At 42.7% G+C, this 17,547-nt stretch overlaps 1 protein-coding gene across 2 annotated transcripts; it reads right to left on the bottom strand.

Annotated features, from left to right (window-relative positions):
- Positions 1–991: 991 nt before the first annotated feature.
- On the bottom strand, positions 992–17,515 carry TCAIM (T cell activation inhibitor, mitochondrial). Of its 2 annotated transcripts, XM_081164735.1 has the most exons (12): positions 17,321–17,515; positions 13,168–13,237; positions 12,544–12,679; positions 11,511–11,664; positions 10,401–10,653; positions 8,978–9,100; positions 7,663–7,760; positions 6,885–6,976; positions 5,523–5,755; positions 3,739–3,870; positions 2,530–2,678; positions 992–2,304 (listed from the first exon to the last, which is right to left on the bottom strand). In XM_081164735.1, exons 2-12 carry the CDS (start codon positions 13,194–13,196, stop codon positions 2,279–2,281), a joined length of 1,425 nt encoding a protein of 474 aa, XP_081020861.1. In that variant the 5' UTR covers positions 13,197–13,237; positions 17,321–17,515; the 3' UTR covers positions 992–2,278. The 2 variants fall into 2 exon arrangements, with proteins under 2 accessions (XP_081020861.1, XP_081020860.1); XM_081164734.1 differs by having other exon boundaries at positions 992–2,678.
- Between the last annotated feature and the right edge of the window lie 32 nt (positions 17,516–17,547).

Raw genomic sequence — 17,547 nt, 5'->3', positions numbered from 1 at the left:
ACCCCAATACATTGGTACCTCGGGTTACATACGCTTCAGGTTACATACGCTTCAGGTTACAAACTCTGCTCACCCAGAAATAGTACCTCGGGTAAAGAACTTTGCTTCAGGATGAGAACAGAAATCGTGCTCCGGCAGCATGGCGGCAGCAGGAGGCCCCATTAGCTAAAGTGGTGCTTCAGGTTAAGAACAGACCTCTGGAACGAATTAAGTACTTAACCCGAGGTACCACTGTACTTGATTGTTCTTCAATATTCCATGGTGAAACAGTAAAGAACTTTGACCTTCTTACCTTGGGGTTGAGAGCATAGAACAGAATATAGGTAACAGTGGAGAAACTTTTGTTTTTAGCTGGGCTCCATGCTTTTGCTCCTAACTCTTGATTTTCAGGATTCTTTTGGAAAGTCTGCCCCCTACTGGCAAGGCTTGGGACTAGTTTGCAAATACAACGTTCACACTATTCTCTTCTTATATTAGGAATAGGATAGCTACATGTTTTGATATTCCATATAGACAACAACAGGAAGGCCCAGTTATATATGAACATGTAAGGCAGGGCATATTGTGACCTATCAAATGTAATGTAGATCAATGGCTTTATATTGCAGTCTTGCTAAGAGCTTGACACTCACACCCCTTTTATTTTTCCAGTCCCAGCCATGAAGCAAACATAGGGTATGTACTGAGCTGCTGACAGGGTGCCATCTATGGCTATTTATTTATTTAATTTGTACATTGCCCTTCATCTGAAGGTCACAGGGCAAAAGGTCACAAATACAAAATGAAAACACAAAATGCGTAACAAACAAAAACCCCTCAATAATCCCGTTCTTCCAAACACATTCAAAAGGCCACAGACTGTTTAATCAGTCAAAGGCCTAGGAGAAGAGAAATGCTGATAAGACTCATTGGACTAAGTGGGTAACACTGCACAGGCCTTTTATCAACCCCTTTCATCCAAACAATTAAACTGTAAATAACATTAGTCATGCAAGTTTAAGACTGTTTTATTTCTGAAGAACAACACTGACATCTCATCAGGAGTAATTTAAAAATACTGACACAGGACAACGGAACTTTCAGACTAATGACATCCAGCAGCACTCAAATATGTACCCAGAAGCTTAGGGATCATTATTTGGGAATATGAATGCCATCAGCTTCCAAGGAAACCAAAGGTGTTCCACTACTCGCACTAACCAAAGTGTTAACACCTCTTCCTTTCCTTGTTGAGAGATTTCATTGAGTTAGTCATACATTATAAACACGTAAAAACGAAAGATTTTTTTTTGTGAAAAATTTAAAGAGGAAAAACAACAACAGTGCTGCATTTTACCCCAATGAGATGAAACCAAGTACTTGGTAGACAATCTCATGGCAAACTAGTTTCCTCAATACTCTTCCTCACACTAATACTCTCATTTGGTACAGTTTGCATGCGTCTTTTGCGTCTGAAGACAGCAAGACACGTCTTTTAAGGTGCTTATTTCAGGGATCTGACTTTTCAAACATTAGGGATTTCATTCAGAGTAGGTTTCCCCACTCTGCATAAATAAACTTCCTGCTTTTGACACAGGGGTATCTTGTGGAGCTTAGGGGCCCCCGTGTCTTATGGGTAGATTCCCCACAGTACCTAGAAACGTGAACAGGCTGTTTCTGTGTGGACATGTACTATGCTTTGGCTGGAATAAGCTGTAAGTGCACCTGGAGAGAATCACACACCAGTCTCATGGCTGAAAAGAGGACAGTTTACAAATCAATGTGCAACACAGTAAGTTATTTTGTAAATTTCATCTAAAAAAAAAAAGTTGAAAGTGCAATGCTAATGGGTAAAGGTTTTCCATAGACATTTATAAAATTTTGTCAAAACAAGCTGTACTGTACTTCTGCAAAATAAATACTCTGCTGTATGCTTTATGTACAAATACTCAACTAGAATATTGGCAGCGTCTGAAAAATATCCATTCTTCAGTTTTTATAGTCCCAACCGGGGGGGGGGGGGGATCTGTGCTAGAGATAAGCTTCAAGGCCAACTTCAATTCTCTAAGTACAATTTCTTATATATTAAAATCCATACTGTTCATTTATATTGGAGGATGTACTGACAGATTTTGAATATATAAAAAACCCACATGCCTTTGTCTTCTTTAGATTCCATCCACGTTTTGCACATCTTGTCCCCCAACAGATCCTTTCAGTGATCACCCTGAAGCAGACAGATCCCGGACTTCACATAGGAACCACTCAGCCTTTTGTGAGACTGCATAAACAAACTGACTTAGTAGTTTGTTGCTTTAGCAGCAGCTGAAAACCAAGGAAGCGTCTTGGATTACTTGTAGAATACTGGCATAAAAAAACGAGCATCTCAATAATTTAGTCTAAGTAGTTCCGACTCTTCATTTGCTTCCTAGGAAAATATTGGACTGGTCAAGTTTACTCAGTTGGTGCCTCAGTGTTTCCAGTTCCAAGGAATACAGAGGTCTCCATCCTGCATCACGGAATAGAAATGAGAAATGCAGAGATGCATGCCTTGCAAGTTGGGAAGCGACTCCCCCTCCAGCAGTCTATTGCAAGAATGGATCATCTGTACGCAGGAAACGCTGGGCTCTTTGTACAGCCTTTGGAGACGAAATTTCTCAGCTGAAGCCTTGATCAGTTTCTTCTCTAACACCATTGACCTGAAATAATAAACATAAACCCCCATTCCAAAGTTATAAATGTGAAGGGAAGAAAATACAGAATTGGTTCTTGTGTTTCAGCTTTTGGAAATATCCATTCCGCTACAAGAGACCCATATTCTCCCCCCCCCCCGTGTTTCCCAAACTGCAAATAATCAGTTTAATGGATGGCTAATTTTGTACCCAGCTGTGGGGGAGATCAGAATAAAGGAGTACAGTGGTACCTCGGGTTACATACACTTCAGGTTACAGTCTCTGCTAACCCAGAAATAGTACCTCGGGTTAAGAACTTTGCTTCAGGATGAGAACAGAAATCGTGCTCCGGCGGCGCGGCAACAGCGGGAGGCCCCATTAGCTAAAGTGGTGCTTCAGGTTAAGAACAGTTTCAGGTTAAGAACGGACCTCTGGAACGAATTAAGTACTTAACCCGATGTACCACTGTAGGTCCATAAATGACCATATAGCATATATTCAACACAAAAAACAGTGACAATTTGTTGTTGACAAAGGACACCTGGTCATATAACGGGCCCTATTACCTTCAGTAACTTAGGGCCTCATCAAACCTAAATCCGGCCCTGGATATGCACATCCCATCCTCTGTCTTGGGCTGCTAGGTTGTCAGTTGCACTACCACTGTATTCCAGGGTTTTGTCTTAGTTATCATACCCTTTTCCAAATTCCTAGCTAGGGCCAGCAAAGGGAGGCAACTGAACTAGTTAGCGACTGGCTGGCACTAAGGCCAGGTGAAAACTAGGTCCTCAACCCTCTCTCATGCTCCTCTCACCATGGTGTGTGGTTGTATGTATATTTGTGCTAACACATCCAGATGAGAACCTAGAGCACAGCATTTAATAGGGCAAACTAGGCAAGGGGTTTTTCACAACTTCCTGAAGCAGCACACTCTTATAATCAGTGGAGGGCGCTGGTAGTTTTTAAGTTGAACTACACTTTTTACACACGTTTAAGTGTTGGTTCCTCCCCATCAATCTCCTTGGAAACCTCCCAAGATGTCAAGCACAGAACGGAGCGGTAGCACTGAGCTTTAAGAAGCACTTACTCTTCCTTTCTTTTCAGTTTCTCTCGTGCTTGCTGTGCTTTAGTGATCATAAACCACTGGAGTGCTGCTGGATCACAGGTTGTTGGGATGATGAAGTGCCCTAGTTCATGCAGATATGGTGCATACCTGTCACTGCAATAAAACAGGAACAGTACATTAAGGATAGTGCAAAAAAGCTGGTGGTCCGTTTTGTATGGAAGGTTTTTGCTTAAAGTAATATTCACAATATAGAAACTTAACCCAAGAAGATTTAAGTCCTTATTTATTGGATCACCCATTTGCACATGCTTATTGGTACTCTTAAATAATGCTAAAACGTTAGACAGACTAGAGTTACCATTGCAGAAGCCATGCTGATTCTGCTTCTTTGAGATGCTTCGTAATTCTCTATTTAATGATACTTTTCATCAGTGTCCCCAGAACATATATTAAATCTAACTGGTCTGTAATTTGCTGGAACTCTTAAAAAAAATGGAGCTGTCAAGGAGGAAGTTCCTGCCTCCAAAGAATGCTCTGTAGCTGTTGCTGCCACTGCTGCTGCAGCAGACAATATTCCTTCGAGCAGTGGCTTTCAACCAGGGTGCCGTGGCACCCTGGGGTGCCTTGAATGATGGTTAGGGGTGCCCTGGGCAACACTGGCCTGTGTCCCTCTTTCCTTCCCTCTCTCCTCTGATGCCCTCTCGTGTCTCTGCCTCCCAAAGGCTTGCACAGCTCTTTATTGCAGCAGCCCTGGCTACAAGCTCCGCAGGTGAATGGTCCTCTGGGAGGCACCTCTCCTTGGGGCAGGAGGGCACCTCAGGGATGGCAGCAGCAGCTGCCTGGAGGACTCCCAAGGAAAGGGGAGAGGAGGCTGAGGGAACACTCCACAAGGGTGTTCACAAAAGGGTGAGAGGCTGCCAGCTTGGCAGGGAAGGGCTGACATAACTGGGCTCCTGAGCCCCACGGGGTGCCACAAATGGAATGTGGTTTCTTAAGGGAGCCATGGACTCAAAAAGGTTGAAAACCTCTGCCTTAGAGGCCAGATCTGCTGCCCTTGTGGATCCTTCTGCCCAAGGCAGTTGCCTCACATTGCCACATGAGTGGGCCAGCCCTCATTACTGTAATGCACAATGCTTTGCAGACAGTTCAGAAATTGCAGCTAGTGCAAAAGTCAGTGGCCAGATTGCCTGCCAGGGGAAAATGGTTTAACATGTAACAACTCTGGCACAACTGCACTAGCTGCCAGTTAGTTTCTAGGGTCTGTTCAAAGTCCTGGTTTTAACCTATAGAGTCTTGTGTGGCTCAGGTATCCAATTAACTCAAGGACTGCCTCTCTGCACATGAACTAACCCAACCCAGCATTTGTCACCTGAGACCCTTCTCAGGCTGCCCTCTGAGGAGTGTGTGGAAGGTAGTAACACAAGAATGGACCTTTTATTGATGGCTCCCCACTTGTGGAGTTCTCTCCCCAGGGATGCATGCTTGGCACCATCACCATCTGTTTTAGGCACCAGGCAACGAGATTTTTATTTACCCAAGCCTTTTGCCCTTAGTTGAGAGGGTAACTAGCTATATCTGTGGCCTCTTTGTTGCGCTCATCCTTTTAAGTGGGGTGGGTAGGATTTGTTTCCTGTATAATAAAATCATACCTACATGGATGAGCACATTAGGTCTTGTTTTACTATTTGGTTTTAACATTTTGCCAATTTCTATTTTTATTATGCAAGTCCCTTTGAGACACTTTGGTACAACAAGCAGCAGGTTAATATATATCATCATCACCGTCCATCTTCGCAAATGCACACCTTTCTAGAATCATTTGCAACCCACGCAGGCTGTGAGGGTGAAATGGGGGCCTGCTGTTACGCACTCGATTGTAAAAGCTGTCCAGGACAGAGTAATACTCTTCAAGCATCAGCATCGGTTGAAGCTCTTCAATGTATCCTACTTGTATGCCTCCCAAAATATGGCTTATGCGGTCCTCCAAAAGCAGCACTTTTTTCTGAAGTGCAGAGTAGCTTGGCAATCTCTCAAAAATCTGCACAAATTAAAAGGTTTATTTAAGTGGGTGACATGATCAAACATAACCAACTCCCACCCAACTGTCCAAATGTACGTTTTAGAAACTCTTTATCAGCAGAGAGTTACTGTTAATGGAAAATGATAAGCTCCCGGGCTTGAGACTTGAACTTTCTACCTAATGAAATCAAGTTGGAAATATCTGTGAGGGGGTTTTAGGCACCAATTTAAGGATTTTGTAATTTCAGCAAATCTTATGAAAATGATTTAACGATTTTACAACCTTGTCAGGTGACTCATCCTGTATTTCCATTTTGATGTATTTCGGTTTGTTCTCACCTGTTAATGCCGTTTCAGTTTTTACAAATTTTCATTTGATAAAACAGTAAAATCACAATAATCTACGGTAAATAAAATACAGCTGATAACCCAGGGGACCATTTATTCACTTCAGATTTTAGCCCCAGAAAAGGTTTAAGTGCACGGCTATTTTTTAAACAAAAGCATTAAATTGTAAATAGGAACTCTGGTTAGTATCAGCTATAGTCAAAGTGGCTCTGACACAGCCTCATAAATAAGCTCACACAGACTACTAGCCTGCATAACATTTCACTAGCTCCTTAGGGGCTAGCAGAGTGGGATGCTTAGCTTTCTTCGGAAGCCCCCTCATTTGCCTACACGTAATTCCTTGCCAAATGGCTACCAGACTAGTGCTTTAAATACAAGACTGTGCCAACATATCCCTTAAGGCAGGGAGGGGTGGGAGGAGGGAGCTCATGAGTTAGGCCTGCACTAGCTCAATATATTACAGAGATATCAGAACTGCAGGAAGGGTTTAAAAAAATGCATTCATGTAACTAGAACCAAAATATAGCTTTATAAGTTATCTTTTAGAGTTGCGAGTTAGTTGTTTTAGACATTAAGGCACTAGAGAAAGAGTCAATTACTGTACGCACATACAATGCTGTAACTCCACTTTCCAGCAGCAAGACACCACAAACTCTCCTTAAGCAATCAGTGACAGGTTGTGTCAACCAGAAACAGGGAGGTTGCCCACATAATTTTTTGCACTCCACATACATATTAAAACAGGCTGGAAATGGCAACTTTTTAAAATATATATATATAATTTAGTTACCAGTTCTTACTTTGGTCCAGTGGTGGTGAACATCCATAGTTCCTAGCATAACATGGCCTGTTGCACTCATGCCTGAATGGTCTGTAAATATCACTGTGCGACCTATTGAAAAGAGGAGGCATTTTGGGGGGGTCACTATTCACAGCTGAGCTTTTTTGGAGGGTGGGGTTGACTGACAACAAAGGGAATTTGTCTTGGGATTCCAAAAGGTTCCCTGTGAATCCCCTGCTACAGATCTAAGGTCTCTTTTAGACAGTCCTCCACTAGGCATCTCTCTCTAGGCCCGCCTGAACTCCTGGCACCCACATACATAAGTAAACCCTCTGCGTTAACACCAACATAATCTCATATGGGTGCTTTGAGTCACCACAGAGATCAGGGTAGGTAGGATAGGAACATACAAAGAGCTCTGCTGGATAATTCCAAAGGCAATGGTGCTCTCCAAAAGGAAAGCTTGCAAGTGGGGCCTGAGTGAAATGGCGTTCTCCCCACCTGCAATCCCCCTGCAGCTTGTGTCCAGAATAAACTACCTCTGACAGACGAAGTAACATATAGCAATTGTGCTTAGTAGCCACTAATAGCTTTAGCCTCAGTCAATGCAACCTTGGAGACATGTAGGATCTGAATCATTTAGGGCTTTAAAGTTCAAACACAGCACCCCACATTCTGCTGAGAAGGAAAGCAGGAAACCAACTTGCACCAGCTTAAAAGATTCAGAATTTTCTTTAAAGAGCAGCATAATATCATTGACAAGTGAAAGGAAAAAAAACTGTAGCAAAAGAATGTACCTTTAGCATTCCTTAGCGCTTCTGGGCTTTGTTGAGCTAACCGACTTAGACTGTGTAGCTGGCTGCACCGATGGGCGATACCCCAGCTCCTCTGCCATCTAAAAAAACCAAACCAACACCAGCATGTTTCACTCCTTTTAAATTGCACAGCAACTTAGGTAACAAAAGAGTGACAGAGATAGTCAATGAAATGCATTATTATTTGTCATTAGCAGACAAGCAGCTTTGAGCAATAAGAACTTGATCTATAACTCAAATAGAAACTTTGACCATTTGGATGAATGGGTGACTGCCACGGGTGTCTACCGTATTTTTCGCCCTATAGGACGCACTTTTCCCCCTCCAAAAATGAAGGGGAAATGTGTGTGCGTCCTATGGGGCGAATGCAGGCTTTCGCTGAAGCCTGGAGAGAGAGAGGCGTCGGTGCGCCTCGGGACTGCAGGCAGCTCTGCGCAACCATCGGGAGGCGGGCGCGAAGTGGCGCCGGTCTCCCGAGGGTTGCACAGAGCTTCCTGAAGCCTGGAGAGAGAGAGGCGTCGGTGCGCACCGACCCCTCTCGCTCTCCAGGCTTCAGGAAGCTCTGTGCAACCCTCGGGAGACCGGCGCCACTTCGCACCCGCCTCCCGAGGGTTGCGCAGAGCTGCCTGCAGTCCCGAGGCGAGCGCAGCTCTGCACAGCCATCCGGAGCGGGGCGCGAATTCGCGCCCGCCTCCGGATGGCTGCGCAGAGCTGCCTGCTGTCCCAAGGCGAGCGCAGCTCTGCGCAGCCATCCGGAGCTCGCGCCCGCCTCCCGATGGCTGCGCAGAGCTGCCTGCATTCCGAAGCCTGGGTAGACCGGCGCGACTTACCGCTGGCCTCCCTAGGCTTGCGGATAGCAGGCTGTTCTCGGGGCTGGGATTGGGGGAAGCTCGCGCCTGGGGGGGAAATAATTTTTTTTTCTTTATTCCCCCCCCCAAAAAAAAACTAGGTGCGTCCTATGGGGCGAAAAATACGGTATATAGCTCTTATCTAGTTTTGTTCTAAATATATTTGCTTTTTTGTGTTCTTAACTATTTTTTGCTGTTGAAACAATTGTGTGGGAGGGTATTAAAACATTGATGCACTGAACGCAGCTGCTTAAAAATGCAACTAAGCTAAGAATAAAATTGCAGTGACCATTATAACACTTGGACTAGCATTGTAAGCACACATTTCTGGTACCTTTAAAATACATTGGCTGGAGTCTATCACATACCAGCAGTGTTGCTCTGTTCCACCCTTAATCTTAAAAAAAAAACCCCATTGCTTTTTCACACAGTTTAAGTTAATTTGTTACCTGATATCAGAGAGCTGTAGCTGATGAGAAAGTTCACCTTTCAAACGGTCTAGCTCTTTCCTGAGTGGTAAGCTATTCTTCAGCTTCTTTTCTGCACTTTGTTCATTACTATCTAACCAAGAACTAGAAAAACAACATGGAACACAAAGAGATTTAAAAACACAGTAATTGGGCAAGAGGATTAACTATAAATTTTAAGCAGAAATTTAAAGTGCTCATGTATCAGAAAAAGTATGAGAGCACATCATGAACCTTCTTAAAATTATGGAATCATAGAACTAATTGTAGAGTTGGAAGGGACCATGTGGGTCATCTATTCCAACCCCCTGCAATGCAGGAATATTTGGCTCAATGTGGGGCTCAAACCCATTACCCTGAGATTAAGTGTCTCATGTTCTACTGACTGAGCTTTCAATTAATATTTATCTAGCTCACAGCCAGCCACACCCTCTTCCAGGATGTACCATTCCACCTCCCTGTTTTCTCTCTCTCAAGGTCTTTGGGCATTCAGGACCAATTTATCATGCTTAGTCTTCACTGGGTTGTTTTGTTTCCCTCCCTGTGAAATATCTGTTATATTTCTGCAAACCCCTGCAAGTTCCACTAATCCTGCTGATTTGTCCATCTCGAGTGTGAATGCTGCCTTTTTGGCTACATAAAGATCCATACTTGGAGAATGACTTGCAGTTGTATACTGAACAAAGAATTTCTATGGGTTTGTTGATTAAAAGTTGTGGCAGGCTTTCATTCAACAATGGCTAGCCTCCCTATGGTGCTCTTCAAAACTGCCAAAATTCCTGGCAGTAAATACTTTGGAGGAAAGAACATTTTCATGGAAACCTGTATTGTCAGCCTGTGAACAGTTAGAAGGACTGATGGCAACGTACTGACAACTATATAAAGTTAAAGTGCGTGGCTGTCAATCTAGAATTGTGCACGCAAATTTCTGCATGTACTCTCAGGGATGGAAATGCATGTCACTATCAGTAGATAACCAATTCAAATTGTGATGGTCAAGTCAAAGTCTATTTCACGAATACTACTTTCCCACATCCATCTATTTCTTAGTTGGGGAACCTGTGGGGTAGATTTTGGGAGCATGGGGAACTGGGGTCTGCAGTGGGGGAGCAGCGGAAACTGAACTTCCATTGTGCAAGCTGAAGTCCATTCACAAAGCATGCTTGTATGCCTGGTAGGAGTTCCAAATTCAACACTTCCCTACTCAAATGTTTTAAAAATTAATCATTTAAGTCTAAAATACGAGACACAAAATATCTGTTTGGGATAAATCATATGCTTTGCAAGCAGAAGTTGCCAACTTCTACCTGTGACATCTCCTGGTGAAAAATCAATTGGTTCAAAATCCTGAAAAGGCCTCTTAAGACTCTGAAATTGAGGGAGGTGATGTCACTAAGGTCAGTACCTTAGTGTAGTTTCCATCCTTTGAGCCTGTTCAAGTTCTTCCTCAGGATCCTTGAATCCAGTAAAAGAGTAGTAAGTCTTGTCCCATTTGATAGGCCTGTGGAAGATTCTTTCTGCTGACTGGTTAGACGGAGTTGCCACTTTGCCATTCAAGATTTGGACATGCTCCGTAGATAAGTCACAGGAGTTCAGGATGTCCAGTACTGTGCTTAGTAGGTCCCTGGTGCGCAAGGTGAAACTGACTGCTCGAAATCCTACAAAATGCAAACCCAGAACAAGGCAGTATTTAACAGAATGCATTTCCTTATGCTTGCCTTACCAAAGATAATGCAAACCATGGCTTGCATGGATGAATCTCCTAGTCAACTTCATTAAACTGTAGTACTACTGTTATTAACTGATTTGATTTCAACTGACAGTGCTCCTGGACTCAGCAGATTAAGTCCCCATGCTCCAAGATTGATATGAACAGGCTCCACTGTGAAGGCTTTTCCTAATGCTATTTTTGGATGAAGTGCACTACGGGACTCTGATAAAAAACAACAACACTGAAATATAAGCCAATAGCTGTGAAGTGCTATGAGCAGGTATGCATGATACTAAGACACAGAAACAGTGTATTTGTCTATTATCACAGCACCCTGCTCCAACAATTGAAGATTACTACGTTTTAGATGGTAAATAAAAGAACTTGTTAAAAGTGATTATTCATAATTAATTCTCAGTTCATTGTGCTAATAACTTCTAGAACAGGATATAGTAAAGTGAGAAATAGTTAATATTTTCAAATCAAAAACTCAACATCTTTTTGATTTAGAGTCTACATGAATTTTCAAAAGTGCAGCTTTAATTTTCAGAAAAATTCCTCCCGTCTACATTTAGCAGTTTTATACACTATATTTTGGCTAAGTGAGGGAAACCATAATTTTATAGGGATACACAAAGAAACAAATCTGGTGGCTAAATCTAATTAAACTCTGTTTCAGAGGCTTCTTAGAAAAAACAACAACCCAGTGCTTAACGGCTAGAAATTTTAATGACAAGAAAATTTCAAGTACTCAAAAGCATTTTATTTTGTAAGGGGGGGCAGGACCCAAAATGTCTAAAATACCTGAGGAGCCAAATGGTTCTTGAACATTGGAAGGATTTTGTTCTTTGTCGCGTACGTAAAAAGTGAGCCGAGTTGGTTTTAAAGACCTGAAACCTGGTTTTTGGAGATTCTCCAAATAACCATTTAATCTCTTCAAAGAATTTTCATTGATCTCCTGAAAATAATTACAAGAAAAAGAATTACTCAGGTTTTGAATATGGCCCAGGTTAAAGCAAATACACATAAATTAACAGTGTCTCTTCACAACAACTTTTGATTCACAGTATATTTATATGGAAATGTGTGTAGTTTACTAAGACTGAGGAAACTCAGGTTCAAAAAATCCCTATTCTGCCATGAGTTACCTTGTGCCAGGCAGCTTTTCAGCCTAACCAACACAGAGCGCTGAAAAAAGAGTCATGTTCACCATCTTGAGTCCACTGCCTTTCCTCTGAGGCCCACCTGGTACCAGGGTAAAATCTGCATATTTACTCAAGCTTTTAGTAACTGTTAATCTCACAATCTAATTTTATAATAACTGTCATGTGTTTCCAAGGGACCCTAGGGTTCTCTGGAACACATTATGAAAATATATTTTCAGTGATATACAGTGGTACCTTGGAAGTAGAACGGAATCTGTTCTGGAAGTCCGTTTGACTTCCAAAGCATTCGGAAGCTCCTGCAGCCAATCGGAAGCCGCAGCCGATGTTCAGGTTCCAAAGAATGTTTGCAAATTGGAACACTCCTGGGTCTGCGGCATTCGGGAGCCAAAACGTTCAGTTCGCAAGGCATTCAGGATCCAAGGCATGACTGTATTAGAGTTTGTCTATAATACAAATATCTAACAGTATCTATCAATTCAGAAGTCCCACCGAGTTAAATGGAGCTCAATCTCCATACTGTTCTCATTTTCTATTTTTATGTTGTGAACTGCCCTGTAATCTTCAGATGAAGGGTGGCATACAATTTTTTTAAAAAACCAATAATAATGATGATGATGTCATGGTAGGTGTTTAGGACTGCAGCTTAAACCACTGGAGAAAAATGTATTTACCCTTTCTCTGGGATGCTGGCCAAAGAAATCTGGATGCACTGCAAAATAGAATGGCCGCAGAGCATTGACAGCATCAGCCCCTGATAAAGCTCTTGCCTGGATAACATGCTGCAATGGTAATTTATTGAGACATAACCTAAGAAATAAAGATGAAGACTAAGTTAAGCAGCCTAAGAGACCACAAAATGCTTAAAGGTAAATTGCTATAGAGATGGGAGAATTCTGGGACTATTTAAATTAGGATTGGGCTATGCGGATAATACTTGTAACAGTACTAATAAATTTAGAATTATATAAGCATGCACTCAGAACTATCACATCAGTGCAATAAGCAACACAAAACCGTAGATAATTTTCTGGCTGCTACTTGGAATCTGATTCTGTCTTAGATGTACAAGTACACATTCTTCCTATGTATGAATTGCCTACTCGATGATGATGATGATGATGATGATAAAGTACATTTACCTCTATAGTTTTGACCGATAGATCTTCCAATTTACAATCTTACTTCTAATTTACAATTCCTAAAACTAAAAATTTAAAACTCCCAGAAATCAAGCCAAAAGCAGATGTAATAATTTATATGCTACAATTAAAAGTGTAGGAATAGAGTCGCCTTACCTCCTCACAGTCCCCCAACGGCAAAACATCTCAATTCTTTTAATCTTGATTCCAGATCGCCTCTAAATTTCTTTAAGCAAATAAAACATATTAAACATGTAATTAATGCATTTAGTTTTGTATATGTTTACTTTCATTTTGCCTATACTTTAAGCAACAGAATTTGACTGTGAAATTACAATCTGGTTTTACGTAAAAATGTTCACCAGTGATGCTAAACAGTAGCAGGAACAACCACTTTAAAGTTGTTGTGACACAAGTCGATTAAAAATGGAGAAACTAATTAAAAGTTTGTGTAAGCAAGTAAACACAAAAGCCTGATAATTTCTATACAGTACTAATTTTTAATTAGAGGGCCTTTCCTGGGCCCCAGTACAATGGTAAGAACACACTGACTAAATCAGATTACAAGGAGATGCTGTTCTAGTCAATTCCATCCTGAAGGAAACTTTAAGGGAAATAAAACATATTCTTGAATAGTAAAGGCATTGCTGACAGGGAGAGATACAAGCAAATATGTGGGCACTCATACATCCTTTCTTACAAATAAAATAAAATCAACTGAGGAAAAGAAGAATGCTTCTCATCATGGGTACTATCTGAAAGTCACATGCAACAGTCACAACTAACATGTATTGACCAGTACTAGCTGGGTTGGCTGCTGGGTGGTAATTTACATGTTTTCCAGGATACAATTAAAAATGCTACAGGAACCTGTTGCCTGGAGACCACAGAAGAGCAGAAAAAAAAGTTTAACTATATATTGCAGGCAAAAGCAACTTATAATAACCACTTCCAGTTTTTCCAAATACCAGTCTTTATAGACACACACTTGCACACAAAAGAAAAAAAATGTTTATAAATATATGAAAATCCCTCAGATTATCCATTGACATTAGGTAGAGCTCTGTGGTAATCTGGATTTTAAATGTAATCAAGGAGTTGCAAGGGACCTCAAGCGTCACCAACCCCTTGCTAATACAAGAAACCTATTACTATAGCATCCCTGGTTATCCAACCACTACTTAAAAACTTTAACGAAGGAGAGTCCACAACCTTACAAGACAACCACTGTCAAACAGTCTGTTCCATCAGGAAGCTATTTGTGATGGTCAGTCATAACCTTTTTTTGTGTAATATGAACACATCAGTTCAGGGCAATACCACCAACTGGAGCATAGAATCAGATAACTGCAAATGGAAAGGGACCCAAGGGTCATATAGTCTAATGCCCTGCAATGCAGGAATCCCCTCTAAAGCATCCATGACAGATGGCCATCCAACCTCTGCTTAAAACCTATCAAGGAAGGAGAGTCCACCACTTTCTGAAGGAGCCCATTCCACTGTTTAACAGCTCTTACTGTCAGAAAGTTCTTCCTGGTATTTATAGTCGAAATCTTCTTTCTTGTAGCTTGAAGCCATTGATTCGGGTCCTACCCCCCAGAGCAGGAGAGAACAAGCTTGCACCATCTACCATGTGACATCCCTTTAGAGATTTGAAGATGGCTATCATATATCCCCTCAGTCTCTTCTTTTCCAGGGTAAACATACACAACACCCTCAACTGTTCCTCATATGGCTTGGTTTCCAGACCCTTGATCATATTGGTTGCCCTCCTCTGTACATGTCCCAGCTTGTCAATATCCTTATTAAACTGTAGCACCCAGAACTAGACACAGTACTCCAGGTGTGGTCTGATAAAGGCAGAACAGAGTGGTACTATTACTTATAGCTAAAGCTATTCTATGCAGCATCAACAGAAGTACAGAGTCCAGATCAAGGGAAGCTCTATTATGTGAAGACTGCTTTAACCATGTTAATATTTGCTCCAGCCTATCCCTTATGTTTGGGGATATATAACGCTAAACAATGGTTTAGTGCTACATGGATGAGCTGCTATGAGCCCAAGCAAAAATCCCTCTCCCCTCCTATGTGGCTCAGAGGATTTCTGTGCAGATAACATTGACTTTTCAACTTGTACAAATCTGGAATATGGCTTAAAACAAACTGCTTAGTTAAGCCAGCTTCATAACCCATGATTTGAAGGTGGTTTGCTTTGAACCTTACCAGTTTTTGTTGTAAGTGAGGATTATTGGTTTGTAGAATGTGACAAGGCAACGTTACAGTGGTACCTCATGTTACAGACGCTTCAGGTTACAGACTCCGCTAACCCAGAAATAGTACCTCGGGTTAATAACTTTGCTTCAGGATGAGAACAGAAATCGTGCAGCAGCTGCGCAGCGGCAGCGGGAGGCCCCATTAGCTAAAGTAGTGCTTCAGGTTAATAACAGTTTCAGGTTAAGAACGAACCTCCAGAACAAATTAAGTTCTTAACCCAAGGTACCACTGTATTTGAAAGCAAAATAAAACTCAGCAGGAATCCTCTTCCCAGCAGCAGAGTATAAAGAAATGGAGGAGCACTCAAGCCCAGTGCTTTTCTCAGTCTCACCAGAGTTTGTCCAGGTAGTGCTAAACCATGGTTTAGTGTCATGCACAAACACATATTAGCAGGTTTCCCAGGTTTCCAAAGAACACAATCTAAGTATCTTAAGTTATGGTATAAAGCTACTTCAAATGCACATAGAAAGTCAACATAGTTCTGATTGCTTAGATACATGCACAGAATCCCTATTCTTCAGAACTACGTAATGCCAATACTTAGAAACTCTGAATGGTTTTAAAGTGTTTCTTGGAAAGCCACACACAATCTCCCCAAGCTTTTAAAACCTTATTGTGTACAGAAAAGGAGCAGGATGGGGGTAGGAATCAAGACCATGCCAAATGGAAATTTGAGATACAGCAGATCACACTGTAGACAAATGATTAGCTATCTTTCAAAGGTATGACACACAAAGGTTACCATAAAAACTGCAGACTCAGGACAAAGCTACTTAAGTTTCTTGCGGAAACAGGAGAGTAACCTCTATGAATTGGCAAAGTGGCATAACACATTCTGATTGGCTGAACAAAAAGGTACATTTTAACAGTACCGCTGATGTTTACAAAAGTACAGCATAAGGTAAGCATGTGAAGGATCACACAGGTGCCTAGAGATTCAGAATTTTTACATGCCAATGACCATCACATATTGACTTTGGGAGATACAAAACTATGCCGGCAGCCTTATACAGTATTTTTAGATACTTAACCATTTTTGTTTCTTTTTTCCTCTTTGTCAAAAACCTTTAATAAAATTGATCTAAATACAGGGGGAAATGCAGCCTACGACCTTCATTTGTCATTATGCTGCGTTTGTTGCCAACCCATCCAGTTAGCAGTTCAACTCCGAATAACAGAATTGTAAGAGTTGGAAAGGGGTCCCTGAGGACTATCTAGTCCAACCCCTTGCAATGCAAGGACAGGCAGCTGTCCCGTACAGAGATCGAACTCGCAACCTCAGCGCTATTGACGCCACACTCTAACCAACCGAGCAATCCGGTTCAAGTTCAATGAGGCTTGTTTGCAAGTAAGCACTTTGTGGAGCGCATATCAAATCTTAAGATGGAAAGGGAACTTAAGAACCACCTGCTGTCGGGGCTACCATAGCAAAAGGCTCCAGATATGATGCTCACGACCCCGTTACCTTATTCCCAAAGCAGGGCAGCGCCCGGTTTTACTAACACGCCACTATAGGAGCCGACTCCTAGGGACTGAGGTCCCTTTGCCCACCCCACCCCCCAATAAAATATTTAAAGGGGGGGTGGCCTTCCCAAAGTCGATAGGCATTGCCATTCGGTCATGCGATTATATGGGGTGGGCCTCTCCTGCCCCCCATATTTTATTCCAACTTGTCACCCCTACACGCCACAGACGCGAGCTCCCCTTCATCCCAGTGGGCCTCGCTCCAGGTGAAGCAGGTCTAAGTTACTTCGAAACTGCGCGAACCTCCTGCGAAACGCCGGTCCCGTTGCTTTACCTCAGCGACGACGAAGGTGGGGGGACACCAAACAAAACGAAACAAAACAAAACCCCAGCGCTTCTTCTTTCCCCCAACCCAAACACTGTGAGGAAATCACTGCACACCAGCTTACGTTGGAGCGCTCGGCGGAACTTGACCCGTGTCGAGCCGTTCAGACGTTCGGAGAAGCAGAAAGTCCTCCCCACTCTCAGAGCCCCCAGCACTCTCCTCCGAAATCTCACCCGACAAGCTCACCTTACTCCTCCTTGCTGTCCCGCTGCTGCCGCTGGAAGAAACGCGGCCCCCATCGCCTCACGCGGGGCGAAGCGAGCGCTCGCCGAAGCGCCGGGTTGCCTGTGGGACTCGGTCGCGTCGGCCGGTGACCTCGCGGGCCTCTGCGCGCGAGAGGCACCTGAACGGCCGGGAGGTCCGCGAGGGGGCGGGGCCGACGCCGTCACGCTGACGCCAGGAGCCACAGGCGG

This window comes from Podarcis bocagei (genome assembly GCF_964188305.1).
Source record: "Podarcis bocagei genome assembly, chromosome: 12".
Classification (NCBI taxonomy): domain Eukaryota; kingdom Metazoa; phylum Chordata; class Lepidosauria; order Squamata; family Lacertidae; genus Podarcis; species Podarcis bocagei.
The sequence above is the reverse complement of the archived record's forward strand: the minus strand, read 5'-3'. Positions and strand labels throughout refer to the sequence as shown.

Bases quoted from the DNA above. Each gene is read 5' to 3' on its own strand.
- TCAIM (XM_081164734.1), bottom strand. From the start codon at position 13,196: ATGTTTTGCCGTTGGGGGACTGTGAGGAG. The intron at 10,654-11,510 runs GTATTTTAGACA...TGCATTTTGTAG, and splicing joins AGAACCATTTGGCTCCTCAG to GATTTCGAGCAGTCAGTTTC. The intron at 2,679-3,738 runs GTAAGTGCTTCT...TTATTATTTCAG, and splicing joins AAACTGAAAAGAAAGGAAGA to GTCAATGGTGTTAGAGAAGA.